Source organism: Bison bison, unplaced genomic scaffold (assembly GCF_000754665.1).
Source record: "Bison bison bison isolate TAMUID 2011002044 unplaced genomic scaffold, Bison_UMD1.0 scf7180017864317, whole genome shotgun sequence".
NCBI classification, from domain to species: domain Eukaryota; kingdom Metazoa; phylum Chordata; class Mammalia; order Artiodactyla; family Bovidae; genus Bison; species Bison bison.
The window spans coordinates 2688928-2707167 of NW_011494889.1; the positions used below are offsets into that span (position 1 = coordinate 2688928).

Consider the following 18240-nt stretch of genomic DNA (forward strand, 5'->3'; position numbering starts at 1 on the left):
TATATATATATATATATATGTATATATATAATGGTTGGAGAGATTTAGCCTGAAGAAGGATTTGCTGGGTTCACCATAGCTGTCAATACTGATAGGAATTCCTTGTGGAAGAGGGATTCAGTGATCCTCTGTGTCTCTAAAGCAGTGCATTACAATAGAACCTTCTGTGATGATGGAAATGTGTTATATCTATGCTGTTTAATAGCTACTAGAAAGATGTGATTTTAAGCAATTAGAGTGTGGGAACTGAATTTTAAATTTAATTTTAACTAATTAAAATTAAAATAGCCAAATGTGGCTACCATATTGGACAACATGCAGCTCAGAGGAGAAATAAAAGAATAGAACAGAGGTTAGCAAGTTTTTTTCATTAAAGAGCAAGATAGTAACTATTTTGAGCTTTGCTGCCCATATGGTTTCTGTTGCAGCTACTCAACTCAGCCATTGTAGTGCAAGAAAATAGACCATGTATAAAAGAATGCATGTGTCTATGTTCCAATGAAACTTTATCGATGGACACTGAAATTTGAAATGATCTAATTTTAATGTGTCACAAAATATTATTCTTTTAATTTTTTCTGTTATTCTAAAGATGTAAAAACCATTCTTAGCACACAGGTTGTGCAGAAATGAGTGGCCAGCTAGATTTGACCTGTGGGCTGTGGTTTGCTCACACTGGCTTAGCATGTGGGTGTAAACCTTAGGGAGTTATATGTGAGTTCAGTTAAGGAAGATAATGATTAATTAGAGGTAGCCAGGGATAGAAGGAGCATCTTCAGTAACTGGTGAGTTTCTTGTTACTAAAGCTTCAGGTATCAGCTAGATAATGAACTATCTGGCAAGGGATGATACAGAAATGTGTCTCTCTAATATTACTTACACTAGAATTCTCCCCTAATTCTGTAGGAGTATTAAAATCAGAGTGACATGTGACTGAGCTAAAATCATACCTGCTTTTTTAAGGGAAACAAGTCATTTTCCCTCACTCGGTACTTGTTCTCAACCCCTGCTGCTGGAACAGGGACTATTTTGGACAGGGGCACTAGCTTCACCATTTCAGCAATTCTCCCGAGTGTTCAGGGACCCCTGGGATATGCCTTCCTGGGGGAGTTGGTTTGTCCATTTGTGTGCAGCCCAGGACAGGTCCTGAGACCCTTGCACCCTAGGAGAGGACACCCTACTGGCTGTACACACCTTTGTTCTGTTATTGAGTCCCTGGTGACACCTGGGGGACAAAGTTGTGGGGGTTAGGAAGCGTCCCTTCTAGCTAGTTCTTTCTGTGGCTGGGTCATGCCTCACTCTGTGACTGGAGAAGGGCACCTCTAATATTTTCCCCTCCAGACAGATAGGGAAACCATTGCTTTCTGGGGACCTCTGAGCTTCTGTCCAGAATGACCTTGAGAACTCAAGTCCAATGGAGTAAGCTTGACACCTTGATTGTCCAGGAGCTGATCATCCAGCCTTTGAATGACTAAAGTTCAATTGTTCCTAGTATTGTCAACTCTGCTTTCTTAATTTTCTCTTCTCCCTTTTGCCTGACTTCTATCCATTAAACTTCTAATCAGCATCTCTGCCAGAATAAACAAAAGTAAAAAATAAACAACTTTTTCCTTCAGGAGAAAATGGAAAGTGCTGGTTTCAAGTTTTAACTTTGTGAGTGTGTGTACCTTTATCCAGAGCCCAGCCTGCTCTCACTGTAACAAAGTTTTCTCTACATTTTTATGAAGCACTGGAAACTTAAAAAAACCTTTATTTGGGGGATTTAAAAAAATCAGATAGTTGACATACAACATTGAGTACATCTAAGGTGTACAGTGTATGGATTTGGTATATTTATGTTACAATATGCTTGCCCCTTTCACCTTAACTAACACCTCTAGCCCATCACAGTTACCATTTTTTCTAGTACTTGAAACAATTAAGATCTAGTCTCTTAGCAAGTATAATGTTTATAATAGAATTTTGTTTTCTGTTACCACTGTACAGTGTATTAGGTCTCCAGGACTTATTTATCTGCTATTTTAAATATGTACCCTTAAACAACATCCTTCTCATTCCCCATGTAGGGGATTTTCAGGCATATACAATGTAGACAGGAGAGTACAGTCAACCCCAAGTGCCCCTCACCAGCTTTGACAGTGATTCCTGGCCAGTGTCGTGTCACTGGCACCCCTCTCCTGCCTCCTGAGTTATTTTGGACCACATCTATAGGAAGCTTTCCACTTGGTGAACTGACTCATCTTTGCACTAACATCTTGACTCTGTGTTTTCCATTTCAGATAATTGCCTTTGATGAGTTAAGAACGGATTTTAAGAGCCCCATCGACCAGTGCAACCCTCTTCACGCGGTGAGTTGTGGGTGACTGGAAGGGTGGTGTCCTTCCAGGCCACCCAGGGCCTGTGAAGGAGGGTAAGGTTTTGATGAGTAGGGTGAGCGAAGCACATACTTGGCTCTGGCTGCACCTCCATGTCTGGTTCAGGGTGGTAGTCCCTGAGGCTGCAGAGGTCTCAACTTATCCTGAAAAGTCAAGTATAGCAGTCCCAGTACCTGGGTGGGAAAGCTCTGTGTGCCGTGGCTGTGGATTCCTCGTGGCCCCGTGTTAGTGGGTCTTGAGCAGGGAGAGCGGCTCCAGGCTGTCCATCACATTGGTGGATGTGGGAGCATCACTGTGGTCATCCCCACTCTGTACTTTGCCAGGTTTCTCAGAGAGAAACTTGCAGGGGGTTAACATGCACAGGTCATTTCACTGTATCCATCACCCAGGGAGCATTCATCTTGGGAGGCTGTCTGGGTTTGAGGTCGGTTCGCCTTCCCCTGGGAACCTGATGTAGTCCAGTTGTCTGGCCCCGGTTCAGAATATGAGAAACCCCCTGCCCCTGCTGCTCCCTGAGTCCTGCTGCTCTGTCTGGCTTGTCAGGCCATGACCACTGCTTCCATGTGCCTGGAATGGGTGTAGGAAGAAGCCTCGACACGAGCAGAGGAAAAGGACCTCGTGTCTGCAGAGTCGGGTGGATGCTGGCTATCCACTCCTTGGCTCAGTGCAGCCCATGTCCCAGAGCCAGGCACCAGCCAGGCCTGTACAGAGCCTTTTCCAGACTCTTCTGCACCAGAACTCAAAGGATGGAGCTCATAGTTCATGCAGGTCTGTCTCTCAGTCTAATAAGCTCAGTGAGCCTGCATTGTGTTGAACTTCCCTCCAGGCCCTGGTTTCCAGGACTAAGGCAAGTTTTTGTTTGAATAGTTCTATTGATAGTTTCAGTTAAAAGTTGTAGAGTGAATGCCAGGATTTACTAGTGTGACTATACATATATACACACACACACACACACACACATATATAGTATATATCTGTGTGAATATTAGTATTAACCTGGAAGGCTTTAGTGGCATCATTTAGTGACATAATTCTCTAGTGATAGGGACAAAGAGGTCTGTTCTCCTTAGCTGTGGGCCCCCTGAAGAGAGTTGTATTCTTCGGGTGGTACTAAAAGACCAAGGGAACAGGCTTTGGTGTCCACTTGTAAAGTACAGGGTTATTATTGGATTATTATTTAACAGTTATTACTGTTAAATTTTGGGTGGGTTTTATTACATTCCAACAATACAAGAGAAGACTCTACATATGGACATCACCAGATGGCCAATACTGAAATCAGATTGATTATATTCTTTGCAGCCAATGATGGAGAAGCTCTATACAGTCAGCAGAAACAAGACCCGGAGCTGACTGTGGCTTAGATCATGAACTCCTTATTGCCAAATTCAGACTTAAATTGAAGAAAGTAGGGAAAACCACTAGACCATTCAGATATGACCTAAATAAAATTCCTTACGATTATACAGTGGAAGTGAGAAATAGATTCAAGGGATTAAACCTGATAGACAGAGTGCCTAAAGAACTATGGATGGAGGTTTGTGACATTGTACAGGAGGCAATGATTAAGACCATCCCCAAGAAAAAGAAATGCAAAAAGGCAAAATAGTTGTCTGAGGAGGTCTTACAAATAGCTTTGAAAAGAAGAGAAGCAAAAGGCAAAGGAGAAAAGGAAAGATATACCCATCTGAATGCAGAGTTCCAAAGAAGAGCAAGGAGAGATAAGAAAGCCTTCCTCAGTGATCCATGCAAAGAAATAGAGGAAAACCATAGAATGGGAAAGACTAGAGATCTCTTCAAGAAAATTAGAGATACCAAGGGAACATTTCATGCAAAGATAGGCACAATAAAGGACAGAAAATGTGTGAACCTAACAGAAGCAGAAGATATTAAGAAGAGGTGGCAAGAAGACACAGATGAATTATACAAAAAAGATCTTTGTGACCCAGATAATCACAATGGTGTGATCGCTCACCTAGAGCCAGACATCCTGGAATGTGAAGTCAAGTGGGCCTTAGGAAGCATCACTATGAACTAAGCTAGTGGAGGTGATGGAATTCCAGTTGAGCTATTTCAAATCCTAAAAGATGATGCTGTGAAAGTGCTGCACTCAATAGGCTAGCAAATTTGAAAAACTCAGCAGTAGCCATAGGACTGGAAAAGGTCAGTTTTCATTCCAATCCCAAAGAAAGGCAATGCCAAAGAATGTTCAAACTACTGCACAATTGCATTCATCTCACATGCTAGCAAAATAATGCTCAAAATTCTCCAAGCCAGGCTTCAGCAGTATGTGAACCATGAACTTTCAGATGTTCAAGCTGGATTTAGAAAATCCAGAGGAACCAGAGATCAAATTGCCAACATCAGTGGGATCTTCGAAAAGCAAGAAAGTTCCAGAAAAACATCTACTTCTGCTTTATTGACTACGCCAAAGCCTTTGACTGTGTGGATCACAACAAACTGTGGAAAATTCTTCAAGAGATGGGAATACCAGGCCACCTTCCCTGCCTCCTGATAAATCTGTATGCAGGTCAAGAAGCAACAGTTAGAACTGGACTTGGAACGACAGACTGGTTCCAGATTGGGAAAGGAATACGTCAAGGCTGTATATTGTCACCCTGCTTATTTAACTTATATGCAGAGTACATCATGAGAAATACTGGACTAGATGAAGCACAAGCTGAAATCACAAGATTCCAGATCACAAGCACAAGATTGCAGGGTGAAATATCAATAACCTCAGATATGCAGATAACACCACCCTTACGGCAGAAAGTGAAGAACTAAAGAGCCTCTTGATGAAAGTGAAAGAGGAGAGTGAAAAAGCTGGGGAAAAAACTCAACATTCAGAAAACTAAGATCATGGCATCTGGTCCCATCATTTCATGGCAAATAGATGGGGAAACAGTGGAAACAGTGACAGACTTTCCCCTTTTGGGCTCCAAAATCACTGCAGATGGTGACTGCAGCCATGATTAAAACATGCTTGCTCTTTGGATGAAGAGTTATGACCAACCTAGACAGTATATTAAAAAGCAGAGACATTAATTTGCCAACAAAGGTCCATCTAGGCCAAGTTATGGTTTCTCCAGTAGTCATGTATGGATGTGAGAGTTGGACTATAAAGAAAGCTCAGCGCCGAGGAATTGATGCTTTTGAACTGTGGTGTTGGAGAAGATTCTTGAGAGTCCCTTGGACTGCAAGGAGATCCAACCAGTCCATCCTAAAGGAAATCAGTCCTGAATATTCATTGGAAGGACTCATGCTGAAGCTGAAGCTGAAACTCCAATACTTGGGCCACCTGATGCAAAGAACTGACTCATCTGAAAAGACCCTGATGCTGGGAAAGATTGAAGGCGAGAGGAGAAGGGGATGACAGAAGATGAGATAGTTGGATGGCATCACTGACTCAATGGACATGAGTTTAAGTAAACTCCGGGAGTTGGTGATGCACAGCGAGGCCTGGTGTGCTGCAGTCCATAGGGTCGCAGATTCTGACATGACTGAGCAACTGAACTGAACCGAACTGAAGAAACTATATATATATATACATATATATATATTCAGTGGTGATTTAGTTGCTAAGTCATGTCCAACTCTTGTGACCCCATGGACTCGGGCCCACCAGGCTCTTCTGTCCATGGGATTCTCCAGGCAAGAATACTGGAGTAGGTTGCCATTTCCTTCTCCAAGGATTATTCTTGTGTTTCCTACATTGCAGGCAGATTCCTTACTGCTGAGCCACCAGGGAAGCCCCATATAGACACACACACACACACACACACACAGAGACACATATAAAACCTAAAATTCTCATAACTCTGTGAGACAGGCCTCATTTGCCCAATTTAGACTCTTATCCAAGGACTCAAAGTTCATGCGCAGTGAAGTCAGAATTGGAACCCAGGTCTGCTTGTGTTCTTACCACTTACTCTATGTTGTAGAAAAAGAGATAGATCTGATTCTTTAAACACCTGTTTTTATAATCCCTTGATTCTGTGAAACAGAGCCTACCCTTTCTAAGTCAACCGTGTGAAGCAGAGTTTTGTGGCAAGTTGGAAGAATCCCTAAGATCTACTTTAAAACTGACCTGTCTTGTGAAACTTGTCATTATTTAAAATTCATTTTGTTTCCATCTGCCAGCCTCACCACCCCCCAGGGGTAACTTGGCTCCTCCAGACCTGAAAGGGTTGCACCTCGGGCCTCCTTTCACTCTGGATGTTTTTGTGGTTGGCACCAGCATCGCACACCTGGCCCGTCAATATCGACCAGGTGCACAGAGCTGCTCTAGGCTGAGAGGGTGCTTCTGTTTGGAATGTCAGGGAGTCAAGAGCCTGTTTTGCTTCCTTCTGGTGGCTTGGGCTCAAATGAGAAAGTGGCTCACTTAGAATACCCAGAGTTCCTTGTGTCCTGCCCCTCAAATCCAATCATGTGAATTCAACACCAAGGTGCAAGAGGGTTGATGAAACCAGGAGACAGGTTCGTGATGCCCATTTCCATCTTACCTTGACAGTTTTCTTAGTTCGGGCAGAACAAAGAAAATTAGGACCAGTGTATGTCCAATGGGAAGCTTCTGCACAAGGTCAGTGCAAGGACAGAACCTGCACACAGTAGGTGCTTAATAACTTTGTTGCTGAAAGAATGAATGACTGTTAAAGGGTGAGGTTGCATAGCAGAGAAGCTGAACCTCAACTTTTTATTCCTATGATGAAAGCCACACTTGTTCACAGATATAGAAAACAAATTTATGCTTACCAGGGGTGGGAAAGAGGGGGGATAAATTAGGAGGTTGGGATCAACATATATACACTACTGTGTATAAAATAGGCTTCCCTGATAGCTCAGTTGGTAAAGAATCCACCTGCAATGCAGGAGACCCCAGTTCGATTCCTGGGTTGGGAAGATCCCCTGGAAAAGGGAAAGGCTACCCATTCCAATATTCTGGCCTGGAGAATTCCATGGACTATATAGTCCATGGGGTCACAAAGAGTCGGACACGACTGAGCGACTTTCACGTTCATATATAAAAGATAACTATTAGGACCTACTGTATAGCACAGGGGACTCAATATTTGTAGTAATGTGGGAAAAGAATCTTAAAAAGACTGGATATATGTATGTATGTAACTGATTCCCTTTATTGTACACCTGAAGCTGACATAGCATTGTAAATCAACTATACTCCAATAAAAGTTTAAAAAAATAAAGCCACACAGCTAATCAGTCAATGAATTAATTAAGGAGTCTGGGTCTCAAAGGCCAGACATCTTATAGACAAACTAAAGCCCTTAGCTTTGTAAAGGACTCCTGTCTGATACTTTTTAAAGCCCTAATGCAAGAGTATTAGGCACATTCCCCCTGGATTTTATGATGTTACTCCCTGGCAGGAACTTAAACTTTGGATGCCTAATTTAACTCATCCTTAAGCTCTCTGGGCCCCCATAGAGCCTCTGCAGCAGCATCTCAGGCTCAGGTGGCTTGACAAAGCTGCTTCACTGGTTGCTAACTGTAGTCCTGGACAAATTTGTGCAAACAGCTGCTGATTGGTGTGGAGTATTTCTAAATGAACACACATGAGGTCCACTGGTTCTTTAGATTTAAGCTCTAAATACTGTGGGACCCTTTGGTTGACCACCAGTCCCCGCTTCCAGCCAGTGAGAAGAGGAGGAATGCTTTGTTTCTACTCTGAGTTTCTCATGGTAACCCTTTCCCTTTCCTTTTATCAATGGGACATTTAACATCACTGTAAAGTAAGGAGAAATGTTGTCCTTCAGAGGATCTGGCCTGCTGGAGAAAGAGCTCGAGTGTGTCCTGAACTCCCCCCCCTTTCATCCTTGGGATCTCACGTCTTTTCACATGTTCTCCGTTTAGGCAGCCTCGATGCCCAGCTGTGTGTGTGTGTGTGTGTGTGTGTGTGCGCGTGCGTTTGCTTGTACACAAGCAAGCACACGTGTGTTGAGGAGGATGTGGTCTGTCTTCCTAGCCCCGTGGACGCTAATTTGTCCTGGTGTGGGCTCTTCCTCTGGGCTTAAAGGATGCACAGGAATTGCTATATTTGTGATTTAATTAGAGAAATTGAAGTGGCCCAGCCACCTGTCTTCTCGAGATCCAGGAGGAGCCTCATTATCATCATGTCTACCGCAACCAAATTGCCTTGGTAATGAAGCACCAGGAGATGCCACAGCTGTGTTCAGGGTGGTTTCAGAGATCGCGAAAGTCACTGCAGGAAAGGGGAGGCAACGTTCAGTGTGTGAGCCTAGCATCATCACCTGCCCACCCCTGGGGCATTTTTCCATGGCAGTGAGCCAAACTCTAGAGACGGCCATCTTGAAAATTCTTAGCCCGGGGGCACTGCTGGTGTCTAATGAGTGGGAAGATTGCTTCCTCTAAATACAGTCACTTTAGAAAAATAAAGTCAAGGGCAGAGAGCTTCCCCATCTTATACACTAATCAGGCACATATGCTCTTGGAGACTTGAATGGGAAGCCCTCCAGGGGGTCTGACTCCAGGCTTCAGGACATTCATGAGCACGTGGTCCCTATTCTTTAGTTTGATTGTCTTACAGGGACATGGAGGTTGTAGGAAAAAAAAATAAAGAAACCTGTGCTGGGCTGAAAAGAAAGCTGAACCCCATGCTGTTTGCTGGGGAAGTTGGGTTAAGAGCAAATAACTGTGACAAGGTCAGTAGAGAAAAGCTTGAAACTCTTATTTCTTTCAGTTTTATTAAGATATAATGGGCACATAGCAGTATATTTAGTTTCAGGTGTATGGCATAATGACTTGACTTGCAAATGTTGCAAAATAATTGGTTAACATTGCAAAATAAATGGTTAGCATCTATCATGTCGTATAGACGTGAAAGAAAAATATTTTCCTTGTGATGAAATTTTGGGGATTTATTCACTTAGCAACTTTCAAATATGCCACATAGCATCTTAGCTATACTTGTTATGTTATACATTACATCCCATTATTTGCCATATAACTGGAAGATTTTAACTTTTGATCACCGTCAAATTCCCTCTCTACCTCTGGTAACTGCAAATCTGATCTCTTTTTCTGTGAGTTTGTCTTGTTCTTATTGTTTTGTTTTTGGATTACACAAATAAATGAGACCACACAGTATTTGTCTTTCTCTGATATTTCATTTAGCATAGTGCCCTTGAGGTCTGTCTATGTTGTCACAAATGGCAAGGTTTCCTTTTTATGGTCGAATAATATCCCATTATTTATGTATATACAACTGATTTATCCATTCATCTGTCAATGGACACTTAGGTTATTTCTATGTCTTGGCTACTCTAAAAAAGCTGTTATGAACATAATGGTGCAGATATTTCTTCAGTATAGTAATTTTGTTTCCTTTGGATATATCCAGAAGTGGAATGCTGGATCATGTGGTACTTCTATTTTTAATTTTTTGAGGAACCTCCATACTGTTTTCCATAGTGACTGTACCAATTTACACTCCCACCAACAGTGTAGGAGGGTTCATTTGTTTCCTCACAGCCTCACCAGCACTTGGTATCACTTGTCTTTTTGATGCTAGTCATTCTAACAGATGTGAGGTGATATCTCATTTTGGTTTTAATTTGGATTTTCCTGGTGATTAGTGAGATTGAGCACCTTTTCATGTGCCTGGTGGCCATCTGTATGTCTTTGGAAAACTGTTCAGATCCTCTGCCCATTTTTAATTGGTTTATTTGTGTGTTTTTGTTTTTTTTTGCTCTTGAGTTATATGAGCTGAAATTCTTCTTAGCAAAAGGTCGGAGCTTGAAGGTCACGGCTGGGAAGGGTCTGTAGTGGACTCTGCCTCCTCCACTAGGGGCTGAATGAGGGGTTTCTCGTGTTTTTCCAGCAGAAGACCTAACCTCCCCTCTTTTTTCTTTCTTGTGCCTCCTGATAGAGGGAACGGCTGAGGAACATTGAGCGAATATGCTTCCTTCTGCGAAAGGTCAGTGCAAGTGCCCCATGCCAAAGGGTGGATGATCACATGGTCACGGGTGGTCACACAGTGGAAGGGACTGGTGAGGCTGAACGCCTGCTTCGGTCCCTGTCTCCCCACGAAGGCAAATGATGGTGGGGGAGAAGGAGGTGGGAGCAAGTGAGTTCTTTGGAAACCTCCAGAGACAAGAGGCACTAATTAAAAGGGGTGGCCATCAATCAAAGTGTCAGGACAGCACTGGATATTTGCAAGTGCCCTCTGGTTGGATTTTGAGGTTCTTTATCTTTGCTTGATGATGGATGGCCTTTACAGCTGATAACTGCTTCACAGCCTTTGTTCTTGTCTGATGCTGGGCTCAGAAATGCTCCCGCCTGGCTCAGCCAAGTTTTTAACTGGTTGTTGGGTTTCATTTGAGGTTTCAACCTGCCACTCAGCTTTGCAGTTTGATTGACAGCATCATCAGGAGTGTTGGAGGGGTGGGATGGGAGATATTATTAAAGGGGGAGCCAGACATTCAGAGAGTTTCTCTGAATGAATGGTCAGTAGGTCACAGCTGCCCTCAGCGCATTCAGAAAGCACACGTGTGCACGCATATTCATGTATGCATGTACAACTTAAGCTTAGTATTTAGCAGGGCTCTATGATATAGCTGGGAGACCCCTGTGACAGAGAGATCAGTCTGCCACTCTCCAGTAAGGAAAGCATGTACTTTTTGTAGCAAAGTGTGGAGAATAGCAACTTGCATGTAAAACTAAGTGTCCATTACCTTGAGGCAAGGGACATCCCTGATCTCTATTCAGAGTGGATGGGCTACAGGCTGTAGGAAAGCCACCCGTCCACCCAAAAGGAGTTTTTGAGCTTTATGTGAATAGGAGAGAAATCAAATGCCATGCCAACATTGATGGAAGGGAAACAATTTTGCAAGCTTTTGATTTTTTTCCCTATATTTCAATAATGATGCCTTTCATTGGGAGAGAGAGCTTAATCAAGAAGTCAGTTATTTTTCTAGCTAATTACTTGTCCTTTACTGTTTTTCAAGAAACTCAGTATGTCAGGGTTCTGCATCTGCTATGACAGAGCAGGGAAGTAAGCTCAGATAATGAAAATACTAGTGATCCAAGGAATAAAGAATGATTAAGAAAATAACATGTGACATTTGGTGTTAAGGGGCTTCCCTGATGGCTCAGTGGGTAAAGAATCCACCTGCCAATGCAGGAGACACAGGAGATATGGATTTGATCCTTGGCTTGGGAAGATCCCCTGGAGGAGGAAATGGCAACCCACTCCAGTACTCTTGCCTAAAAAATCCCATGGACAGAGGAGGCTGGCTGACTACAGTCCAAAGGGTCCAAAGAATTGGACACGACTGAGCACACATGCATGCATTTGGTTTTAAGGGTGATTCATGAATTTGTAGATTATTTTCACAGAGAATGTCTTAGACACCAATAATCCTCTCCAGCTGTCACTTCCATAGTCTCCAGTTTATTTTTTAAGGCTGATACCCAAGGTCTTTCAACTCCAACGTCCCCCCCCCCGCCCACCCTTTTAAAATGTACCATCCTGAATTCTGTGGCAGAGCAGTAACCTCAATCAGTCACATTTGAGCCTTGCTCACTTTTTTGTGTTGCTTGACCGTTGACTCTAGCCAGACAGCATGCAGTAGCCTGTGGCTGCCTCTGCCAAGGTCCTATCTTCTGGCCCTGTGCTCTACAGCCAACCGTTACTCACCTATTTCATGCTTGGTTGTTTGTATCTGTTAATCCCATGCACCTAATTTGTCCTTCCCCTCCTTCCTCTCTCCTTGGGAAACCATACATTTGTTTTCCATGTTTGTGAATCTGTTTCTGTTTTGTATATAGGTTCATTTGTCTTATTTTTTAGATTCTATGTAGAAGCCATATCATACAGTATTCTTCTTTCTCTGTCTGACTTACTCAACCAAAGTATAATATTTTCTAGGTCTATCCATGTTGCTGCAAATGGCAATATTTCATTTTTTATGACCAATTAATATTCCATTGTATACATGTATATACACCATATCTTCCTAAGCCAGTTGTTTATCGATAGGCACTTAGGTTGCCTCCATGTCTTGGCTATTATAAATAGTGCTGTGAACATTAGGGTACCTGTATCATTTTGAATTCGAGTTTTCATTTTTCCTGGTTATATACTAGGAGTTGGGTTGCTGGATCACATGATAGCTCTATTTTTAGTTTTTTAAGGAACCTCCATACTGTTGTCCATTGTGGCTGCACCAATTTACATATTCCCACCAACAGTGTAGGAAGATTCCCTTTTCTTCCTTTTACCATCTCCAGCATTTATTACTTATAGACTTTTTAATGATAACTTTTCTAACAGGTATGCGGTGATAACTCATTGTGGCTTCTTTTAGAGAAATTGTATTTAAAAATAGTTTATATTGGCATGTAATTGATTTGGGGGGCTTCCCAGGTAGCTCAGTGGTAAAGAATCCACCTGCCAGTGCAGAAGATGCAGGAGACGTGGGTTCAGACCTTGAGTTGGAAAGATTCCCTGGAGGAGGAAATGGCAATCTACTCCAGTATTCTTGCCTGGGAAATCCCATGGACAGAGGAGCCTGGTGGGCTACAGTCCATAGTGTCACAAACAGTCAGGCACGACTGAGCAGGCATGCTCAGTAAACAGTTGATTTATAATGTATTAGTTTCCGGTATACAACAGAGTGATTCAGTTATATATATATATAACTGAATGTACTGAATATACATGTATCTATTCTTTTTCAAGCTATTTTCCCATTTAGATTATTACGGAATATTGAGTAGAGTTCCCTGTGCTATATAGTAGGCCCTTGTTGGTTATCTATTTTAAATACTGTAGCATATATATGTTAATCCCAAGCTCCTAATTTATTCCTTCCCCCTTTCCCCTTTGGTAACCATAAATTTGTTTTCTAAATCTGTTTTCTGAGACTTAGAAAGTTCATTTGTATCATTTTTTTAGATTCCACATATAAATTATATCATATGATATTTGTCTTTATCTCTCTGAGTTCCTTCACTTAGTATGATAATCTCTAGGTCCATCCATGTGCTGCAAATAACATTATTTCATCCTTTTTTATGGCTGAGTAATATTCCATGGTGTGTATACACACACACACACACACACACACACACCCCTTCTTTGTATATCCTTTCCTCTGTCAGTGGGCGTTTAGGTTGCTTCCATGTCTCGGTCATTGTAAATAGTGCTGCAGAGAGCATTGGGGTGCATGTATCTTTTCAAAGTATGGTTTTCTCCAGAGATATGCCCAAGGGTGGGATTGCTGGATCATATGGTAACTCTATTTTTAGTTTTTTAAGGAACTTCCTCACTGTTCTCCATAGTGACTATACCAATTTACATTCCCACCAAACAGGGTAGGAAATTTCTGTTTTTGATGATGGTTAACCTGACAGATGCAAGGTGATATCTCATTGTGTCTTTGATTGCATTTCTCTAATAATTAGTGATGTTGAACACTTTGTCATGTTCCTGTTGGCTATCTGTATGTCTTCTTTGGAAGAATGCCTATTTCGGTCTTCTGCCCATTTTTAAACTTTTTTTTTTTGCAACTGCGTAGTGTGAGCTGTTTGTATATTCTGGACATTAATCCCTTGTAGTTCATATCATTTGCCCATATTTCCTCCCATTCCATAGGTCGTCTTTTCATTTTGTTGCTGGTTTCCTTTGCTGTGCAAAAGCTCTGAAGCTTGTTTAGATCCTGTAATAGTCTTTTCATTTCTTCGTTTCAGCAGTGTCCGTGACAGAGCACAAAACTTAAATCTTACCACATTTGCTACTTACATCAGGTTTGTATTTTAAAATCGAATTTAACTCTTTACTGTATTCATTATTGACACAGAAGGTCTCTAAGCTCCAAGTTCTATCCCCTTCCTTTCCTCTGTATTTCTGTCCTCTCCCCTCTTTGTAGTCTATATTTAACCTTACAAATAAATTCTCTCTACCTGTTCTGGACAGGCACTGGGCACATGATGTAGGGCGGTGGCAAAGTGTGCAGGCTTCTGATACTTCCCGCCTGTGCCTGGATTCTCTGTGTCACCCCCAGTGTGACTCTGAAGTGGGGGTGATAAGTTCATCACCCTCCTCATGGAGTTGTGAGAATTAAATGAGATGATACATGTGCGTCTAGCTCATAAATACTCAGCACATACTAAATGTTACTCTTATTATCCTGACCCTTAGCTGCTGCCTAAAACTTCTTATAACATCCCCAAGCATACCCACGGTGCTGAAGTAACCCGGGACTGGCCACAGCCCCTCACATTTTGTAGGGGTGAGGGTCACTTGCCATTTAAGCGGAGTCACGGGGCAAGAAGGCCTGCCTCCTCCCTCCTATTCTGAATGGGCTTCCAAGTTCAGATTCCCCAGCTGTGAGGACGTGCTGGGGGAGGTGGGGAGGGTGAATGGGTTTCTTTAGCACCACCACCTTCTGGGAACTGTACCTTCCAAGAAATTTCTTGGAACTCGTCTCTTAAGTACCCCGGACTGTGATGTATCTCAGCAGTTGATTGTTGTTAAACCACCTCCTCAGCTTTCTCGGGAGAAAGGAAGGAATTTTCAGAGTGGATCCATTTTTAGCTCTATAATTATCAGAAACTGTGTTCTTTGGGTAATTGTCTGAACTGCAGGATTCTTGTGTCAATTTGTGCTTATGATTCATCTTCTCGTGCCAAGAGCCACTTGCCCTCCCCACCAGGCGTGCAGTCCCTCTGAGGGTCACTGTCAAGTGTAGAGAGCCGGGTGGAATATGGAGAGCAGAGATTGGTTAGACGGCTCTTCTCAGGAAGGGTTCTCGTGTGGGGGAGATTGACTAGGGGCCTCCTGTTGCATCTCCAAGTTCAGGGACTGGTTAGAGGAAATGAACTTAAATGAGATCCTGAGAGTGGCATAGAATGAAGAGAAACTTCGTTCATAAGCAGCTGTCTTCTAACCTTGGGGTTGTTCATCTCAGGGACTAAGAAATGTTCACCTCCTTCAGATGAAGTTAGCCTGATGTCTGGGATGGTTTTGAGTTAGACTGAACCTGCCTGAGAGGCTTTGGGATGTCCCTTTGGTTTGACAAACCTTTGATTCTCCGTTTCACACCCCTGATTTCCCCAAGACTGTGTCTAGTCTCTCTGCAGGTTTTCTGACTGTGGTGGATGTGAAAAGCTCTCACAGATGGATAATTTTACTCTTTCCATTGAGCAGTCACAGTGGGATGTGAAAAAAGAGGATAAGTGGGGCAGGGGGGTTGGGAGTAGGTGGGGGTGTTGAGTTCACTGCTGCTACTGCTGCTGCTAAGTCACTTCAGTCGTGTCTGACTCTGTGCGACCCCATAGACGGCAGCCCACTAGGCTTCTCTGTCCCTGGGATTCCAGGCAAGAATACTGGAGTGGGTTGCCATTTCCTTCTCCAATGCATGAAAGTGAAAAGTGAAAGTGAAGTCGCTCAGTCATGCCCGACTCTTAGCGACCCCATGGACTGGAGCCTACCAGGCTCCTCTGTCCATGGGATTTTCCAGGCAAGAGTACTGGAGTGGGGTGCCATTGCCTTCTCCGGTTCAGTTCACTGGGGAAGTATAACCAGTCTGGTGCAGGGGGCCAGGTGCTCCAAGTTTAATTCTGGAAAGAACAAGTGGTGGTAAGGCCCCAAGTGTAACAACTGATGACCACTTGGGCCCCTCCCTGTTCCATGCTTGTCAGAACCACACCTCTGTCTTAGGGAGGGCATCATGGTGTGACCTGAAGCCGAATGGTGTGAACCTGGGTTCACTGCAGAAATTCTTCCACGTGGTGCTGAATGCAGGATCTTGGAGGAGTTGGGAAATTAATATGACACTTCTGTAGTCCAAAGTCAGTTTGTTAAGTAGGAAGATTCCATTATTGTTCCAAATTCTTTATCCTCCCCCATATTCAAGTCTGGCTCTATAATTGGCAGGGCCCAGGAAAAATGAAAATTTAGGGATCCATGACAAAAATTTATTAGTAATCTTACACAGCTGACAGCAGAGCGTTCAGCCAAAGGTGGGGCCCTCCTGAGGGTAGGGCCCAGGTGCATCTGCATGGGTGGCCCGTCCTGAAGCTGGCCCTGCCTGCGTCCTTTGCAGATGATTTTGCAGTTCTTCCTGCTGGAAGCAGAGTAGATTTCCCCTCCCTGCTGATGTGGGGTTCAGCCATGTGACAGGATGTGTTCACTGGAATGAGAGAGGACTTGTGAGTGTGTACTGAGACATTAAGAGTAACTGGACATTTCTTCTTCCTTTCTTGCACTTCTGACATCACCAAGGCCAGCCCACTGGTGCAAGGAGCATGGGAGGCATGAGATACAGCCCTGAGCCTACCTGTAGCCCAGAGCCAAACCAACTAGGTGACGTGACACCCAGTCAACCTCTAGATACATGAACAAATATAAATGTTGTTTTAAGCCACTGAATTTTGGAGTGATTTGTTATGCAGCATTATTATGACAATACCTAGCTGATACAACTATAAGCATCTCCCATTTTTATAAGGTGCTGGTGGGGAATCTTTTTATTTTTTAAGAGATTTCATTCTGTGGCAGAGATCAGCCATTTGCTGACTCTACAAATTTATAAATAGACACTTTCAAACTCTGTCCCAATTTCTTTGACCTAAGAGGAGGCTACTAAATGCGTTTATATACCAGAACTTGGAGAAAGACTCATGTCACTTTGGAGCACAAAATTTGTCATTCATTAACTATGTGGAAGAAGGGCAAAGGTGATGCCTTTTCTGTAATCACTGGCACTCCCTGCCACAAGGGATTCGCTTGATTTCCAGTCTTTTTAGCTGTTAATGTATTTCTTCCTGCTGGGCTCTGGAGGGAATGGTGTATTTTCATGGAGAGACATACTACTGAGAAAAGGGATGCAGAAACTCAGAGGCAGTTGAGTGGATTGCCTTGGAGAGACCATCCTTGGCTCAGAAGTTTTCCAGATGAGAATTCTCTGTGGCTTGGGGAATGTCCAAGATGTGACAATACTGCTTACCTTTCTTGAATGACTACTGTGTGCCTTTAAAAGGATTGACTCTCTTAATCCTCACAACAATTCTATGAAGTAGCCACGATTAACAGCCCCAGTTAACAGGTGAGAAAATCAGGCTCAGAGAGTTTCAGTACATGTTTCCTGGAGTGTTTTAGGTCATAAGTTGGTAGAACTGGGATTTGAAGGCAAGTCTGTTTGGACACAGTCCACAGTTTCAGTCTCCACACTGAAGGAGGAATTGTCAGTTCTCTTTGAAACACACTCCTTAAGGACCACCACTACAGCAATACTGCTCAGCTATTTTAAAGGGAAGATACAAATACCAAAGCTCCAGAGGGCCTCAGGGACCCTATCATATGCTTAGTTCACCGTGATGGGGCCAAGCGGATCTCTTTAAGGCTCTTTTCTAATTCTATTTAATTTCTTGGTGGGATTGTTCACCCCTGGAGGGAATGTTTGAAGAAAAGTAAAAATATCCTGGAACAGAACTTGCAACTAGTTCAGAAACTGTGTCTCATGTATAATTTATTTTCAGATGCCTTCTGTGGCAGACTCCTTGTTAGTCAAAGGGAAAGGGGGAACATTTTACTCACTGTGTAGATAATGGTGCTGTCACAGGGTTGCTGAACCAGAAGCTGGAGGAAGAGCTCTGTCCTCATTTCACTCCACTCCCAAGCCCGCAGCTGGAGAAACCAAGGACTTCACGACAACTGCCTTACACACTCTTGTTGTTCAGTTGCTAAGTTGTGTCTGCCTCTTTGCAACCTCATGGACCGCAGCACACCAGGCTTCCCACATGGGCCCTGGCTTCTCACTCTAATCTGGGGGAGCTGGTTGGCCCTGTCCTTATTAGGTCTCCATTGCCACGATGATAGCTG

At 43.2% G+C, this 18240-nt stretch overlaps 1 protein-coding gene across 1 annotated transcript in view; it reads left to right on the plus strand.

Moving 5' to 3' along the window:
• CNIH3 (cornichon family AMPA receptor auxiliary protein 3) overlaps positions 1 to 18240 on the plus strand; it is a 132739-nt gene that overhangs the window by 56081 nt on the left and 58418 nt on the right. The window contains exons 2-3 of the mRNA XM_010852852.1: positions 2280 to 2348; positions 10282 to 10329. Coding sequence (XP_010851154.1) covers positions 2280 to 2348; positions 10282 to 10329 — 117 coding nt within the window. The remainder of the gene's footprint in view (positions 1 to 2279; positions 2349 to 10281; positions 10330 to 18240) is intronic.